We start from the raw sequence: 19,278 nt of genomic DNA on the forward strand, positions 1-19,278 counted from the left end.
TATCCGCAATGAAAACAAAGCAGTTGCCCTGTGCTGACATGCAGCCGCCTGCAAAAGTAACGACGAAACGAAACCTTTGTTATGGTCAAAGGTAAGTTAAATTGATAGTTCATAGTTTTTACAGTGGGCCATTTGCACGCATCTTTGTAAATCCCACCCCAGCACCTGTGAACATGGTGAGCAATGTCACCCAACTGAGGGAGTCTAAAGCTGTTGGTGTCAAATTGGGCCTTTTCCTCCAACTGCATTGGCGGTAGGGGCAACCGGCAACTCCAACTTTTATGGGTGTGCTTCACACACGGCCAAGGTTGGTTGCCTGTAAACAAAGCAGTCACCCTGCATCCATGCGTCTTCGCCGGCTAAAATAAGGGTTGTCGCAGCTTATGAAGCCATTACCCAAATTATGGACTTGTTGCTGCAGTTATGAAGAAGCGGCTGTGGGTACGATTATGGCTTCAATGACAAGAAGACAAGAGTTTTCCCAAACCTCATCAGAGAACTGGGTAAATTTCCAGAACGTCACCCGTGGGACACTGTTGGACGAAACTGCTTTTTGGGGGTAGTTTTTGATGGGTTATGAAATAATCTGCTACCTGTTTCTGAGGCAAATCATTAAAGCCCTAATAAAATGACTGACTTTTCAGTGCAAAATTATTGACTTTTCAATGCTTGTCGTGCACCCGCCGCCACTTGCCGCTGCAAAATAGTTCTCAGAGAGAGGTTCAGCTTGCTTACTGTTTCTATATTTCACTCACTGGTCACAAAGATCACAAGTGGACAAAATACAGTACTCTCCCAAGTTTTGCGCTATCCGAGTTTCACAATCCTCGAGTTTCGCGCTCAATCCTAAATTCTTACCACCCCGACTTTCACATCATCGCCCCGAGTTTCACGCTGCTTTGACATGTACGGGTCATGTCTACCTAGTGTCAGCGTCACGCGTGATCCCTTAAGGTGGTGTCACACTGGCCATTTTCCTTCAACTGTTGGGGCTATTGGCAACAGCAGTTGCCCATGCGCCTAACTGAGAGCAAGTTGTCGGTTGTCTGTATGGATGGAAAGTGGTTGGGTGTACGAGCAACCGCGCGGCTGTATGTAAACAAACAGACGACGGCAATGGCTGAGGAGTGAGGAGCAGTGGAAAATGGCCAACCGAGAAACTCATAAAGTAGACTGGCAGAGCTGCTTTGTTTACTATTTAATCAGTACAGGGCGACTGCTTTGTTTAGGTTGTGAATACGGACAACTGACCTTGGCCGTGTGTGATGCACACCCGGAAAATTTGGAGTTGCTGGTCGCCCCTATCGCCAACGTGGTTGGAGGAAAAAGGCCCAGTGTGACACCAGCAGCTTAAAGGTGCGGTCACACAAGCTAATTTCTCTGGAATTTTTCACCAAAATTATCTCCCAACAATTTTCTGCCTCAAATTTATCCTCAAGTTTGGTCACACAGAGGACTGTTGCATTCTGGGATATATCAGCTGAAAAGCAAAACAAACAATGGATCCAGACATTGAAGAGTTTGCTTTGTGGTGTTTGCCGAGGAAAACAAATAAATGAAAAGAAAGCATTTGCTGGTTCGTGAGTGGTTAGCTCGGAGACAAAGGGAGAGTGTGTCACAGCTTGCTACCGTTAAGTGCTACAAAAATGCAACAGTGAGGACCCAGGCACGATGAGGCAGTGGCTACGCTTGGACGACTCAAGTCCAAGACCTGCTCAACCTGGTTACTCCAGGTTTATCTAGCTTTGTGGAACTCATTGTGGTACTGGAATAAACACGTGGATAGCTACTGAACCGATCAGCTGATACGCTCTTCTTCTTGTGACCACAACTTACCAACCTTACGAGAAAATAACCAACATGCGGGTGACTGAGTTTCTGACTAGAATTTCAATGAGTTTCCCATGAAATGCAGCCGACTTTGAATCTCTGTACAAAATTCTCAAGAAACTAGCGGTTGGGTGACCGTGTTCACATTTGCTGGGGTGGGACTCACAGAGATGCGTGCTAATGGCCTGCGGTAAAAGCTATGAACTAATGATTTAACTATCAACGTTGACTTCAAATTCACAAAGCTTTCGTTTCGTCATAGTTAAAGGACGCTGATTAGATGAGCGCCGTCAATGACATCATCAGACTCAGCGAATCACAAGCATGTTTTCAGAACTGTCAGCCAATCGTAAGGCAGGCAGCCGCCTTCAGCTGTGGTTTCAAAACGAGGCATTCTCTCTTCACATTTTCTTCCTTTTTACACAGTACATATTTTAAGATAACAAGGGAATAAAGTGGGAAAAAAAGTCAGCTTCTCCATGAGCCAGAACCAATAAGTGCTTTTTGTGTTTTCAATACCCCGAGTTTCGTGATCCGCAAGTTTAGCGCTATAAGTGCGGAATGAAGCAAGCACAAAACTCGGGAGGGTACTGAAGAACAAAACATGACAAATTAATGTTTTTCCAGCTGTGTATTCCCCTAAACTCGCATGCGCGGTGGACAGCAGAACAACTTATTTCTGCAAGGAGGTATTTCTTGCAACACCAGCTGGACCGCCGTCACCATATGTTCCTTCCAGCGCTGCGTATTTCTGCTGCCCCACACTGTGTGCTGAATAAATTTAAACTAACCAAACCTAACTTAATGTAACATACCTAACGGAGGACCTCACCCACCTCGACCCCCCTTCTACAGGTAACTCTCGATTTACGTGAGTATTGTATCCTTGAAGAGGTCGCGTAAATCAAAAACAATGTAAATCAAACAAGTGGTAGGTTTCTATCGAAAAATAAATATTCACTTCATTCAGTGGAGAGAGTGAGAGAATATTCATATCACCGAGATATGCACTCAGTCTCAGCCTCACTCGAGTGAGGAAGAAATGAGGGACACCATGAGCGACTGGCTAGTATTGGTACCGGTACCGAGCAGTCTGGTACCGGTACCGTACCACATAACTGGTACAGTATGTACTGGTACTGGTACCTGCCCACCCCTATTGTTGAGTAGCGTGGCAGCGTGGGTACTGTATTGTTGTTTAAGTGGCGCACGGGAAGAACTGAGCTCAGCTGTGTGGCCGCGGCGCCGTGTGAGTTCAGTTGCATGAGACATCTGATTCTGGTGGCCACTCCATATAATATTGTGTATAAGTGAAAAAATGTGCAAATTAAACATTTATTTGGATTTTGGACTCTGCGTTATTTCAAAAACGCGTAAATCAAACTCGCGTAAATCAAGAGTTACCTGTATTTGCAACGGAAAAGCAATACGACAGTGTGTTGTATGGACACAAAATACTTCATATAGCACCAAGGTGTTCTTTGCTGTGAGACAGGCAATGCTCTGGAATAACAGCGAGAACTGTGCTGTGAAGACCGGTGTTGTGTTCCTGAGCCAATAAATATCCTTCATGCAGTGAGCCATAGGTAACTTTACAGGAAATAGCATCTTGATATTTTCAAAAAACTAAACTGTCTTGATGTGCATATGCAGTCCTGTAATTATGGCAGATTATTGGGGGGGGCTAGAGGGCACCATAGGTTCATGAGGTGGGGGAGCTGGCAAACGAAGTGAGCATAGCCATGCTGTCAGGGGATGCGTGAGAACAGCTCTGTTTATCAACAAGATATTCGTTTGTTTACATTCGCTTCTGAGCATGCGTAGTTCGCAGGAGGACAGCCAGGAACACAACACCGGGTGTCCTTCTACAATTTTCTTAGACGATAAAAGTTATTTGAACTGTGGTTCCACAGCATGGGGTGTTCTCTTATACAGTGGTCCCTCGTCTATCGCGGGGGTTAGGTTCCAGAACCCCCCGCGATAGGCGAAAATCCGCGAAGTAGCAACCCTATATTTATTTTATTATTTATATAATATATTTTATATATTATATTTTATATATTATATTTTATATATATATTATATATAAGCACGCAACTCTGTGAGTCTCACCCCAGCCCGTGTGAACACGGTCACCCAACCACTGGTTTCTCGAGAGATTCAAAGTTGGCTGCATTTCACGGGAAATTCATCAAAATTTTAGTCAGAAACTCAAGTCACCAACACGTCGGTTAATTTCTTATGAGGTCGGTAAGTCGTGGTCACAAGAAGAGGAGCGTATCAGCTGATTGGTTCACTAGCTATCCGCATGTTTATTCCAGTACTGCAAAGAGTTCCACAAAACTAGATAAGCTTGGAGTAATCATGTTCAGCAGGTTTTGGACTTGAGTCTTGTCCAAATGTAGCCACTACCTCATCCTGTCTGGGTCCTCACTGCCAAATTCTCGGAGCATTTAATGGTAGCAAGCTGTAACACACTCTCCCTTTGTCTCTGAGCTAACCACTCATGAACCAACAAATTCTACGGTCCCTGAGCCAATCAGCGCCCAGGATACAGAACACAGTGCTCTGGTTGGTCATCTCCCATCCATCAGCCAACAGTGTGGCGTGTACAATCATATGTGGGCAAACTAGCTCAAGCGGAAGCGACCATAGCTGCGTTTTCCATACGTGCGAGTCTTTGTCTACTCATCTGCTGTACGCTACGTATTTTATTTTGATTTAATATTCTCTTAATATTAATATTTTTTTTATATTGTTTTCAATTTTTAAGCAAGAAAATGATTCTTTTACTGTAAAAATAATTAAAATAATGACTATATTAAAATACCTCTATCCCACATAATTCCACGATATAACGAAAAATCTGCAATATGAAACTAGATACATACAATTTAAAAATCCACGATGCAGTGGGACCGCGATAAGTGAACAGCAATGTGGCGGGGGATCACTGTACTGTCAACTAAATAGTAATTAACCTGGTAGCAGCAGGGATTATGTTTCCTAATGGTCCCTCTAAGTGAGAAAAATGAGAAAAAATCATCACTCACACAAAGCATTTCATAATATATATCAAAGCATTTGTGATCAAATTATGTATCATCTATTTTGGGGGGTTTAAATCATGGCACAAATTTGGCCCATTGCTGCTACACAGTACAGCCACAAACTTGGCCCATTGCTGCTACCAGGTTAAACAAAGCAGCTCTGCCCATCCACTTTACGACTCTTTTGGTGGGCCATCTTCCACTACTCCTCACTCCTTAGCCACTGCTGTCTTCTGTTTGTTTACATACAGCCGTGCGGTTTTCCATCCATATGGACAACTGACAACTCACTCTCGGTTGGGCATACTCTGGCAACCACGGTTGCCCGTAGCCCCAATGGTTAGAGAAAAATGGCCAGTGTGCCACCAACAGTAGGTAGATGTGACCCATACAGGTCAAAGCAGCACAAAACTCGGGGCAATAATGTGTGAATGTCAGGGTGGTAAGAATTTAGGACTAAGCGCAAAACTCGAGGATCACGAAACTCAGATAGCGCGACACTCAGGAGGGTAATACAGTAATCCCTCATCTATCGTGGGGGGTTTGGTTCCAGAACCCCCAGCGATAGGTGAAAATCCACGAAGTAGCGACCTTATATTTATTTTATTATTTATATATATTTTAAGGCCCTATAAACCCTCCCCTTATTCTTATAAACCTTTCCCACACTCATATAAACACTTCCTATACAGGAGGTCTTCGGGTTATGACTGTTTCAACCTATGACGTTTCGTCGTTACGATGCGGTCCCAATAAATGATTCTATAATTCTTGTCTCGACTTCCGACATTTGCCTCGTAAATACGAACTTCGCGAAGGAACTAGTTTGTTGAGTTGGGCGGAAGAATACTCAGAGAAAGGACAATATGAGCGTAGCTCACTTCCCTTCTATCACAACCAGGTAAATATGGAAGGAGAAAGGGAGGAGAGGGACAGAGTGAGTGATAAAAAAAAATACAGATAGAGGATGTAAAACGGGAGAACAAGGAAAAGAAGTGGAGGAAACAGGGAGAGGTAGAGAGGATGAAAACAAGAAGAAAGGAGAAGGGTATGGGGAGGGAGGGTCAGTAGGGAGAGTCAGGTCAGGGCTTTGGTCAAGACATGACCTGAGTCACCTCTGCCCCTCCCTCCCTACAGGCTTCCCATTTCCTCTTCTGTGTGTGTGTGTGTGTGTGTGTGTGAGTGTGTGTGTGTGAGAGAGTGAGTGCGTGTGTCCGTATTTACCTAGTTGTGACATAGCTCTTTTCCTGTATGCTACAACTAGGTAAATACGCATGCACGCACACATGCACGCATGCACTCACTCACACACACACACACAATGAGCCTGTTTGCAGACGATGCAAAACTGCTAAGACATATAAGAAACAGTAAAGACTGCGAATTTCTGCAAAAAACCTAAACAAGCTTTGGAAATGGAGTATGGAATGGGAGATGAAATTCAATGTGAAAAAATGTCATGTTATGGAAATGGGAAAAAGTGAAGGAAGACCAAAATGGACATATAAAATGGGAGATGGTGAAACATTAAAGTACACGAAGAGAGAGGTCTGGGAGTAATAATGCCAGATAATAAACAGCCAGAGAGTCATGTTAATCGGATATTCGGTGATACGTATAACATGGTGAGAAATATAGGAATAGCATTCCACTACATGGATAAGGATATGGTGAAAAAGTTAATCACCACTATGATCAGACCAAAATTGGAATATGCAGAGGCAGTGTGGTCTCCCCATAAGAAGAAACACATAAAGAAACTAGAAAGAATACAAAGGATGGCAACAAAAATGGTTCCAGAGCTGGAGGGATTGACATACGAGGAAAGACTAAAGGAAATGGATTTACCAACACTAGAACAAAGAAGAGAAAAGGGAGACCTAATACAAATCTATACATTATTGAGCAAAATGGAAGAAGTAGATAACGAGGAGTTACTACTAAAAGAAGGAGTTACCACCAGGAACACAAGAGGACATAGTAAAATTTTGAGGAAGGGAAGATGCTTGAGAGACATAAAGAAATATAGAGGTTTGGGATGGACTAAGTGAGGATGTAGTATCGGCGAAGAGTGCAAAGCTTTAAGGAAAAGTTGGATAAATGCAGATACGGAGACGGGACCACACGAGCGTAAAGCCCAGATCCTGTCAAACTACAACTGTAGTGCGGCGACTATGCCTGATGGACGAGCCTCCCATAACCCACTTAGCCAGTGGGGGCACCTCTTTGACCGACTCGGTAAGGAGTGGCTCTCCCGTCACACTGGTCACGGGTTCAATCCCAGGCAACCAGCGAATACCCTGATCTTGATTAATTTCTCGTGTGTTTCCATATATGCAGAGGACGTGTTGGAAATTGAGGAAATAGAAAAATAAGCTCCCGGGGCATGACACAACTAGGTAAATACACACACACACACAAGACCCACCTCCGGGAGGACGGCCATTCAGCCTTTTACTCCGCGAAATCTGTGTGTATTGCCGGTGAATCAGTGGGATATTTTCCATGATCTTACATCAGTGTCCTTCCCTTCCCTCTCCTCTTCAAATCTATTTGTTTATCACAACTAATATAAGGAATTACAATTCAGCAGACACACGTCATCTACTCATAACGCAAATTTCTCTGTATATTTATGCTTACATCTCAAAATTATCAATTAATTTATGTTTCTTTATGTGCACCATTTAATTTTGCATATTTTTATATATAATACCTGATGATGATGTTGAGTTTATGGCTTAAAACTTATTATATTCAGTAGCAACGTTTGAAATTTGGTGCGTGCGGCCAGACTGGATATGGGGTGGGGTGCTGTTGTCGCCCGACTGTAGTGAAGGGGTTAAATGCTATGAGAACTTAGAAGTGAGCACCCAGACATGATGAGGCAGTGGCTACGCTTGGACAAGACAAGTCCAAGACCTACTCAACCTGATTACTCCAAGCTTATCAAGCTTCATGGAACTCATTGTGGTGCTGGAATAAACATGTGGATAGCTGCTGGACATAAGCTCACATGCTCATTTTCTTCTTGTTACCACAACTTGCCGACCTCACGAGAAAATAACTGACATGCTGGTGACTGAAATTCTGTCTAGAATTTCGATGAGTTTCCTGTGAAATACAGCCGACTTTGAATCTCTGTACAAAATTCCTGGGAAACTAGCAATTAGGTGAACAGCAGGATTCACAGAGGTGCAAGCTAATGGCCTGCAGTAAAATCTACGAACTACTGATTTCACTATCAACGTTGACTTCAGATTTATAAAGCTTTCGTTTCGTCATAGTTAGAAGCCGCTAACTGGGTGAGCACCGGTGATGATGTCATCTGAATCAGCAAATCACAAGCGTGTTTTCAGAACTGTCAACCAATCCTAAGGTAGCCAGCAGCCTTCAGCTGCGGCTTCAAAATAACCCGTTCTCTCCACAATTTTTTCCGTTTTCCTAGGTACGTATTTTGAGATAACAAAGGAGTAAATTGGGAAAAAAATGTCAGCTTCTCCATGGACGGGAACAAATAAGCACTTTTCCAGTGTTTTCAATACCCTAAGTTTCGCAATCTTCGAGTTTAGCGCTATACTTTTGGAACAAAGTAACCGCAAAACTCAGGAGGGTACAGATGTAAATCAAAAACAATGTAAATCAAACAAAGAGGTTTTCTCAAAAAATGCCTGAAAGTTTTAGCCTGCATTACTTGAATGTAATGTACATTTTTTTTTTTTTTTTTACTTTTTTGGGATTTTTTTTTTTTTTTTTTTTCTTCTTATCCAATAACAAATAACTTTATTTTATCATTATATATATAATCCTTCATAGTCCTTATAGTCTATATATAATAATAGGATATCTAATAATATCTAACTACTACTATAAATAAATTGAAAGGATGAAGGATGCCTTGGATTTATTCCTGTTATTTTCCTTTTATTTCTATTTTTTGATCGTGGCTTGATTGTATGACTAAAGAGCAGTACAAGCTACAAAAAAATCATATTGGAAAAAATATCATGTGTCATTATTATTTTTTTTAATATTAGAGAGATAAAATGGATATGATATCGAAACATATACCAGCCAGGCCGCCATTTGCATTGTTTAACAACCACCAACCACCCATACGTGTGAATTTGGTCTTGCCTAGTTGTCTGTCATAACCTACGTGGATGGGGGGAATAAATAATATTTCACTTCATTCAGTGAGAGAGAGAGAGAGAGAAGAGAGAGAGAGAGAAGAGAGAGAGGAGAGAGAGAGAGAGAGAGAGGAGAGAGAGAGAGAGAGAGAGAGAGAGAGAGAGATAGAGAGAGAGATGATATCTATTATCCAGGTACCAGTACGTACAGTCCAGTACTGTACTACCGTTAAAAAATTAGCTAACACCGTGCCTAGTGGTGTATTGTGGGCGTATGGACTGGTCTACTACGGTGGTGTATTGTTGTTGTAGTAAGTACCGTGCCTCCGGCGCTAACTGGAATCCAGTTGCGTTCAGTGGTAGAGAGCTCTGGGTATTATTGTAAAAAAGAAAAAATAAGAAGAAAAAAAAAATTAAAAATGGTTGAGTGATTTTTTTTTTTTTTTTTATCACGTGGAAAATACGTAAAAAATAAAAGTAAATTTATTTTTTTTTTTTTAAAAAAAAAGTACTGTACTAAGTCCCGTCTCAACCTCATATCTACAGCTATATAATCTATTACACTCCTCATGTCTCCCCTTGCCCATGTATACCTATAAATTAGCTTGTGCTGGAAGTAAGTGTTTGCAAAGAAAAAAGAAATCAGCATAAACATCCACAAGGTACTGTCTGTTCTCATTCACTCTGTCCTTACCCCACTTCCCAACCACACCACCAATCTCCTTGTTTCTAACTTTTACATTCATGTCCCCTACTCAAGAATTCTTTTTTCACTTCCAAAAGGTTCAAGACACTGTCCTATGTCCTTCCAGAATCTCTTCATCTAACTCTTGCGACTCTTTCCCTTATCATTTACTGGCACATATGCACACACCCATGCATACAGTTACTATCCATATCTTTCCTGTCATCCACATTAATATTCATACTCACAATGAATAAGTCTTTCTCTGTATGTAAATCCATCACCCCTGGGGGTTAGTGTGAGGTATATCATCAAGAAAAGTTTTTGTTACCTAGGGATGGACCTCTTCCTTCATATCCAGTACCTTACAACCAAAAAATACTTTCATCCCCAATACCTCACAACCAAGAAAATACTTTCATCCCCAATACCTCACAACCAAAAAGATAAATCTTCCTTTTATCTCTTATACACCATAAAAATATAAAAAATCATCTCCAATACTGCACAACCTTGAGATCATAACTCCCAAAACATTTTCCTTTATCTACTACACCTCACAACTAAAATCAATATCTTCCTTTATCTTCAAAACCTCACAGCCCCACCAAAATCCCTTTCTTTATCTCCAGGACTTTATGACCAAAAAAATCTCATCCATATAGGAAGAGATTTGTTTTTGGTTGTAAGGTCCTCACCACAAAATAAATTCTCAACCAGTGTTTCATGTGGCTGGGGGGTGGGTTTAATGACAAGCTGTAACCTGTTGCTCATGCCATTCCCTGTAGTGCTCCATGGAACATAAAACAGAATGACCATCACATCCCAAACAGTGATCCATGAGTCTTTGCATGTCAGGCAGAATACCTTATACCACTACCTTTTTCTTTCCTCAAAAGCTATAAACTGATGAGTGCTGCCTAAAACTCTTTCCTTAGAAATGTTTGGTGTGTGTACACTAGCAAGCACTGCAGCACCAAGGTTGTGCTGAAGCAGGAGTTCTTGAAACCTCCCTGATGTAAATAAAAAAATCCACATCACTACTACAGTTTGCATGGATAACCTGTGCCAGAATCCATGCATCAAGATTTATTGCTCAACATTATATTTGCCTCCCATACCATCACAAAAATGCAAGAGCCATGAATCGTGTGTCTAGCAGCAGTGTACATCATCATTTCCACTCACTTGTGTGAGAGGCTGAGAGGTGGTAGATGTTGACAGTATGTATGGGGTGGACCATTTTGGCCTGAAATTTTCTCTACATTCTTGTGCTTACACCCATTTCTGCTGGACTGCATAATGGGTGGAAAACACACAGATGGCAATAAAATTCAGGCAATCATTGCTCTTTACAAAGCTGGACAAAGAGAAACCTAGAATTGTGGAAGTTAAAGTAGCACATGCTTATCTAGCACTGCATGCTCATGATACTCAGGACCCTTACGTAGACAGACTTACGACTTAATGGAAATAAATTATGAATACTATACATACCTGCGAAGTTTACTCAAGGTTAGCTGAATATGAGGAAACTTGCTTCGAAATTTGTCATTTAATTCCTTCTTCAGTTCAGAAGGCTTTGTGTAATCCATTACTGATGTCTGGAAAAAGGACAAATGAACATAGTCTTGAACTGTATTTCTAATTATAATAAATAATGCCATATTAGATATGTAATAAAGTAAACGGAGGATACTTAAGATAAAATATGTTTGTTGTTTACAGAGATTATTCAAGTTTAAAATATTTTGCTAATTAAGTCATAAAACATGATGGTCACTGATACTGAGGAAGGTGCTTTATACACTTCTCTGACACATGAGTATGAACAGCGAGGATAAAAATCTAAATAGAGTATTTGTTAAAGGCTAAATAAAGTATGACAATAAGGGGCATATGAGAGAAATTGAGGTGCAATTTATTTCTAATGGTACCTGCAAGAGAAATGTATTCAAATTATTACACTCGGCTTTAGATTTCCCGGAGTAATAGGGGGGAGCACCTACCTGGGAAAAACAAATGTACGGGAATTGGAAATCACTATAGTCCGGGGAAACAGCCCATTCACAGATGTAATCGCCAATATTCAGTAACTGCCTCGTTCGTACTTTTACTTTCTGACTCCACCACTTCCTTGTTTAATTTGTTCCAAGTGCCTGTGTGTGTGTGTGTGTGTGTGTGTGTGTGTGTGTGTGTGTGTGTGTGTGTATTTGCCCAGTTGTGAAATACAGGTAACTCGATTTCCGCGAGTATTGTGTCCTTGAAGAGGTCGCATAAATCAAAGACAATGTAAATCAAACAAAGAGTAGGTATCTATCAAAAAATAAATATTCACTTCATTCAGTATGTGTGTGTGTGTGTGTGTGTGTGTGTGTGTGTGTGTGTGTGTGTGAGAGAGAGAGAGAGAGAGAGAGAGAGAGAGAGAGAGAGAGAGAGAGAGAGAGAGAGAGAGAGAGAGAGAGAGAGAGAGAGAGAGAGAGAGAGAGAGAGAGAGAGAGAGAGAGAGAGAGAGAGAGATCCCACTCAGGCACTCAGTGTCAGCCTCACTCGTGTGAGGAAGAAATGAGGGACAACATGAGCGACTGGCTAGTATTGGTACCAGCACCGAGCAGTCTGGTACCGGTACCGTACCGTATAGCTGGTACCGGTACCTGCCCACCCCTATTGTTGAGTAGCGTGGCAGCGTGGGTTCTGTATTGTTGTTCAAGTGGCGCGCGGGAAGAACTGAGCTCAACTGTGTGGCCGCAGTGCCGTGTGAGTCCAGTTGCATGAGACATATGGTGGCCACTCCATAAAATGTCGCATATAAGTGAAAAAACATGTAAATTAAACATTTATTTGGATTTTGGACCCCGCGTTATTTAAAAAACGCGTAAACCAAACTCGCGTATATCGAGAGTTACTTGTACAGGAAAAGAGCCGTACTAGGCTCATGCTGTCCCGCCTCCAGAACGCTTATTATCCAGTTTGGCTTTAAATTCATGAATCATTTTTGCACACACAGTCTCCTCGTCAAGTCCGTTCCATGTTGTTATACTTCTGTTATACTTCTGTATGTGTGTGTGTGTGTGTGTGTATTTACCTATTTGTATTTACTTATATATAATATACAGGGCCTGAGCTAAAGCTCAGTCAATCCTGTCTCCCAATCTATATTTGTTCAGCTTTTCTTTCATTTTATGGACACTACCTGCTTCAATAATATCTTCGCTAAGTCCATTCCATGTGTCCACACTGTAATGTTGGGATGTGAAGGCAGGAGAAGAAACTTAGAAGTATGAGGAAAAGACGTAGGTTAAGTCATTATAAGTGATTACAAGTAGTTATAAGTGAGCATAAGTAGTTATGAGGAATTATAAGTCACTATAAGGCCATCATAGATATGTAAGAAATTGTAAGTAGGTATCCTTGATCACAACCTATAACATAACACATCCCCCCCCCTCCCCCCTCAGACTACAATTACACCATATTGCGCAACACCCCACGCCAAGATTGTCCCGCCAGGAATTCTGCGTCTGTCGTCCCTCCCTTTCCTCCCCTTCCCCCCTACCAGTGCACGCACTTCGGAACTGTTCCCAGCCCTTGCTCGTCAATGCCCTATCAGTTAAAGTCATCCCCCCTTGCATAGATTTTTCCGCTGTTTCACATGTAATTTCGTCACCTTGCAAGTTAAGAGACCGTACCCATATATAAACTACCCTAATCTTCCCTTCATTTTTAATTAAACCGTAATAGATTATAAATCAGCTACTTGGCCCCTTTGTCCGCGCTACGGGGCATTCCCAGGGCGGGTATAAAAACTCAGGGTACCGTTTTCCTGGGCATAACTCGCCGCTCACCCGCTGTGTTTACAGGTATGTACGTGGCTCTCCTGCCTTCACCCCCATTTGTTCCCCCCCTACGTGCTCCCCAGTGTTAATTATCGTCTCCCCTTTAGCCAATGTGTATCTTAATTATCCTGTAAATGTATTTCTGATCCCAGTAAATGAAATAAGGATAACTCGCCGCTCACCCGCTGTTGCTTACAAGTTCTGGCGGCCCACTCCCTGCACACACACACACACACCGCATACACCCACACGAACCCGTGATTCTTCCCGATGTGTTCTTTTAGTTGTTAACCTCGGTACTCCTCTCTTCTTTTCGTGATAGGGTAGAAAGAAGGAGACCCCCCTTGAGCGTTCCTGGAGCCTTAAGGGGTAGGAACGGGGACTCAACCCCCCATAATCCCTTTCTTTATCCCCTATCGTGGAAGGTACTATGTGAGTATCTAGGCGTATTACTATTAATCTGTGGTTTATCTCTAGGGTAAGAAGTGTTAGTAAAATAGGAGGCTGTATGTTTGTTGTTTTCGACGGAAATTGTTCTCGCCGTGTGCGGGCCTCCTCGGAAGTGTAAAGTTTTCCCCTCCCTGAATTTTCCTATATCTTATGTACCTGGTTTTGCAATAGATGTACACCCGCGCAAGGGTAAGGTTTTTTCGTAGAGAATTCTCAGCCATGTTCTAACTACCATTGTGAGAGGAGAAACTAGAACTCAGTTGTGTGTCCATTCGCCCACTTCTGTCAGTTTCGGGTAAATCGTGCCTTCAATTAGCTGTTAACTGTAAACCGTGTCATCAGTTATGACTATGTATACCTTCTAAACTAAGTCTCACATGAATAAATGTACCAACCCATATTTATAAGCCTTTATTTCTTATCCCTTCTCCCCGTCGTGAGTTTTGTCCGGCCGGCTGTGCAGTTAAAGTACCTTTTTACTGCCCCAAGTCTTCCCCGCTCACCACGTTACCCCCTGCCCAAGGGATCAGTCTCGCTCTGGGATACTTTAACACCTAATTAAATCCTTAGTCCTTTATATACATATACTTTAAGGTTCCGAGTGAGCTACCGGTGACATAGTTCATCGGTAGATCTCTGGGTGGTGGCAGCAAAACTACCCCCAGGGTGAGTCCCCCTTGTTTTCCCCAGTTACCCATTAGTTGAATTTTCTCTTAACATCCTTTAGTGCCCCGAATTTTCGGGCACGACAACACTCCTGTATGGAAATCTGAGCTTCTTTAGGTCTTTCAAACAAGTCCCTTTTCTCAATTTCTTACTGTGTCCTCTTAGTTGCCTCCTCCCTTCCATCTCGATTAAATCATTTGTGTCCAACACTTCTATTCCACTCATAATCCTGTACAATGCAATCAAGTCTCCTCTTTCTCTTCTTTCTTCCAGTTGCTCTAATCTAGTCTCATATGGTAGGCTTGATAGTTCTGATACCATCTTAGTTGCAATTCTTTGAATCCTTCCAAGTTTCCTTTTGTCCTTTTTCCTGTGTAGTGACCAGACAACTGCTGCATACTCTAGCCTTGGTCTAATCAATGTTATTATTTTCTTCATCATGTCCCCATCCAAATAGTGAAATGCCACTCTAATATTTGCAGCAGACTACCGTATTTCGCGGTGTATAACGCACACCGGCGTATAACGCGCACCCCAAACTTTAAGACAACAATTTTGGAAAAAAAAGTTCTTAAAATGCTCAGAAATATGTACGGTTAAAGAACATTGACGATGTACAGTTTCCCGAAATTTATTTATTTTTGGTGTAACCTGTACTGCTTGAATTGACAAGTGTCCTTGAGTAAAGCAATGAAAATGGCAGCCGGGCTGGTGTTGTCAGAAATACATCCCCATACATACTGATGATGCACAGCTTCTGAGATCATAATTACCATATTCCCACCATCACTCGTAGGTTGTGACAGACAACTAGGCAAGACACAATTCACGCGGTTCTGGTGATACGTGGCATGCAGCTGTTTGTTGTTTGGGTGTGGTTGTGTGGTTTTCAAACAATGCAAATGGATTATACAGGTTGAGAATCCATTATCCGAAATTCCAAAATCCGAAAACCTCCAAAATCCTAAATTTTTTTGGATGCTGTGACGCTTTTTTTCTTTCTTTTTTTTTTTTTTTTTTTTCACCACCTCATATAGAGGCTGTCAGGGTCAAGCACGTACGTCCCTTCGAGGAGGGACCATAGACCCTTGCCGGGTGACGGCTCATGAAGGGGAGGGGAGGATGCCGATATACCGACTTTATCAGCTGACGTCAACCTAGCTAAATCCTCGCTGCGAGCGCTAGTCGCACTCAAATTTCCCGCGTATGAGAGTGTTCCAACACTATTTCTCACCCCACAGCAGTGCCAATTCAGTAGGTTTTCCACAAAATTTGGTGGAAAATCATATCAGCCTAGCGTGGAAAAGCGCGGAAAATCTACGGACGATTAACTGGTGGATGTTGTTGTCCAATATTGCGGCATTTTTGCATAGCTTCACCTATCACCTGACTGATTTTTTTACCAAATAGTTGTAAATTTTGCAGTTGGCAATACCACCCTACCAACTCCCCATCAAGAGATCTACTCAGTAGTTGCCTCAATATGGCTGACCGTCGTGCGTTTTAGCTGTAATGAATAGTTTTGAGATACAGTGGTTAACCCCACCCTTACCCTCTCAAGTTTCGCACTATCTGAGTTTCACGATCCTCGAGTTGAGCGCTAGTCCTAAATTCCATCTACCAACCGTCGGCGTCATGCGTGTGCCTTAAATGGACTGGCAGAACTGCATCACTACCCGATTGGCAGTTTCCGTGGAAATAAGAGCGGAAGCGGCCCAAGAAGAAGGTCCACTGTACACTGCATTGAAAAGTCAATCATGATGTTAGTGATTTGATGATTTATAACAGAAAGAGTTTTTCTGCCTATTACCAAGGTGCGTATTTTGAGATAACAAAGAGTAGTCAAAAAAAAACTTGAAAAAAAAATAATTTTTTCCACGGGCCGGACAATAAAAAGTTTTTCATGCATTTCAATACCTACTGTTTTTTTATACCGGAAAGAAATGAAGCAAGCGAGAGGATTCGAGAGGTACTATATATATAAACCACCGCCCACCACCCCACAGGGATCATAGATATAATCATTGGTGGAGGCATATGGCATCCGTACACACTCTCATTCGTCTCTAGCGCGCCCTACCAAAAGTCACAGATCATTTTCCACTTTTGTTCGGAATACATCTGTCATGTCTCGTGACGCGTCAAGCAGTTCCTCTGCTCCGTGTGGAAGTAGAGCGCGGGCGAATCAAAGTGACAGTGACTCTGATGACTGCCATGGTAGTGTGTGAGGGCAACTACCAACTTAACAGGCGAACGACCAGGGCACTCCTGCCACCCGCCCGCAACTTGCCCTTCGAGCTGCTACACCTGCTGCTCGTTCGCCATGATGCCGTACAACTACTGAGGCGCCGCAACGACCTGCTACATTCCCGCTGCTCGTTTGCCAATAGTCGTTCGACGTCTCGGTTGACGAACCACCGAGGCTGCTCAACCCTCTGTGGGAGGCGACTTGGTGGGCTGCCAGCGCCTTCATCGTCAGACAGCGGCCGGGCCTCGCTCTGAACACTTGATTCTACTCTGGCTCCAGCCCTGTTCTCACTCAGGTTAACTCAGAAACCGTGGGCTCGTTCTGGGTGCCTTACCTCTCTTCTCTCCACGCCTTGGACTCCCGTTACTGCCGTGAACCTGACGCCCCTTCCCCTCCTGCGCCTCCCTCGTCTACCACATCTACACCACTTCAAGGATGAAGCTGTGCTGCCTCTTCATTGCCACTCAGAGGACGGGATGCCCAGAAGAGAAAGAAGCCGTGCAAAGGATCATTGTTGAGTCCGGCGTGCTGAAGCCTTCATGTTGGAGACTTCAGTTTTGTGAGGCTTGTTTTGGGGTTTCTACTTTATTTAAAGTAAACTGGTATTTAACCATTTATCTTGTTTATTGTTATCCCTTCCGATTACAGCACCCAACTCTGGAACCGTGTGTGTGTGTGTGTGTGTGTGTGTGTGTGTGTGTGTGTGTGTGTGTGTGTGTGTGTGTGTGTGTGTGTGTGTGTGTGTGTGTGTGTGTGTGTGTGTGTGTGTGTGTGTGTGTGTGTGTGTGTGTGTGTGTGTGTGTGTGTGTCTCTCTTTCTGGGTGTGTGTGTGGGTGTGTGTGTGTGTGTGTGTGTGTGTGTGTGTGTGTGTGTGTGTGTGTGTGTGTGTGTGTGTGTGTGTGTGTGTGTGTGTGTGTGTGTGTGTGTGTGTGTGTGTGTTTGTGTCATAACTTTTTTATTATTATTAGGAAAGAAGTTTTATTACACCACCATATATACTAGATGAATATACAAATATTACAAAGAAGACACCATTTCCACCTCTTTTAAATGTCTAAATTTTCCCCGTGCACAGCATCCAGAGAAATATATCACCACCCGTACCCTAATGGTTAAAAGAGCGAGAGCGAAAAAAAGTTAAAAGAGCGATTCTTTCCAAAATGATTTCCTGTTTCCAGTTCTATCATCTCCACCAAATACAGTAGCAACCTTATCAAAAACATACCATGTAGGAAGGGAAGCGAAGTAGTTTTCGGTGCTTCCCAGCACGTAGCTCAGGATCATCCAGCATGTTGGGAAGGTACTGGTGACCACTGCCTGACAGACTACCCAGCAGCCGCCATTCCTCCACATCACCACCACTGCCACCTGTTTCAGAATGTGAGGGGAAAAGCAGATAAGTCATAATTCTGAGACAGTAGCGCAAGACTCCATCTCATTTGGGTGGAGTGAATATTTGTGTATAAAGGAGTAATTCACAAAAAAGTGTTGATTGGTGTCATCAAGAGACTTTTATGATAAGGACAATAATAACTTTTAATTTTATTTAACAATCTAATGAGTGCATATCCTCAATGAAATTTAGTCATTTAAGGCAAGAGTTCACTGTAGCTTAGATTTTCACTTATGGTCTTGATTCATATATATGTTAGGCAGAACAGTATTCTGAATGTGTCATTGCAAAATTTCATCATTTGGACATTTTCCTTTATTTTTTCCTTTTTTTTTCACTTTCAGCAAAATGGTTGTTTTGTTTTTGCTCCATCGCTTGTGGTCAATTTTCTTTACTTGTCCATATGATGATTTATTACCCTCATAACAAAATCCCCTGCAAAAGTTTCTCAATGATTTTTCATACACTATAAAAAAGTTCTATATTTATTTCACAATATGCTAAATATGTAAAAAATTTCAACCAGACTCTTTATTCCATGACAGTTCGACTCTTGAATCCTCAGTTTTTACTCAAATTATGCTAAAAACATAGGAGTTGAGGCATTTTTCAAATTCAATTTTTACTTTCGAGAAAAGTCTTCTTTCCATTTTTGTGTCATATTGCAACCAAGTGAAGTTACTCTGCTGCAAACCTGTTATCATGTTTTTTTTTTCTATGGGCATATAAATATATGCAATAATAAAATCTGCCATTAGGTATGTTTAGACGAGACAGTGTTCCCAGAGCATAAAGTTCAATATTATACATTTTTTTTCATGCTATTTCATGGTGAACTCTCCCCTCAAAGGAAAAAATACTTTTATCTTTTGATCTGAAATATGACAAACAATACAGAGAAACCATTTTATTTATTATCCAATTTTCTGATTACACACCCGAATAGAGAGACACATCCAGAAAGAGCCACCAACACTTATGTTGTTTATG

At 42.1% G+C, this 19,278-nt stretch overlaps 1 protein-coding gene across 2 annotated transcripts in view; it reads right to left on the reverse strand.

The window, feature by feature from the left end:
• LOC127003721 (CDK5 and ABL1 enzyme substrate 1-like) overlaps positions 1-19,278 on the reverse strand; it is an 84,311-nt gene that overhangs the window by 19,293 nt on the left and 45,740 nt on the right. For both annotated transcript variants that reach the window (XM_050870673.1, XM_050870671.1), the window contains 2 exons: positions 18,121-18,263; positions 11,193-11,299 (listed from right to left, as the gene is read on the reverse strand). In XM_050870673.1, coding sequence (XP_050726630.1) covers positions 11,193-11,299; positions 18,121-18,263 — 250 coding nt within the window. The remainder of the gene's footprint in view (positions 1-11,192; positions 11,300-18,120; positions 18,264-19,278) is intronic.

Source organism: Eriocheir sinensis, chromosome 26, assembly GCF_024679095.1.
Source record: "Eriocheir sinensis breed Jianghai 21 chromosome 26, ASM2467909v1, whole genome shotgun sequence".
NCBI lineage: Eukaryota > Metazoa > Arthropoda > Malacostraca > Decapoda > Varunidae > Eriocheir > Eriocheir sinensis.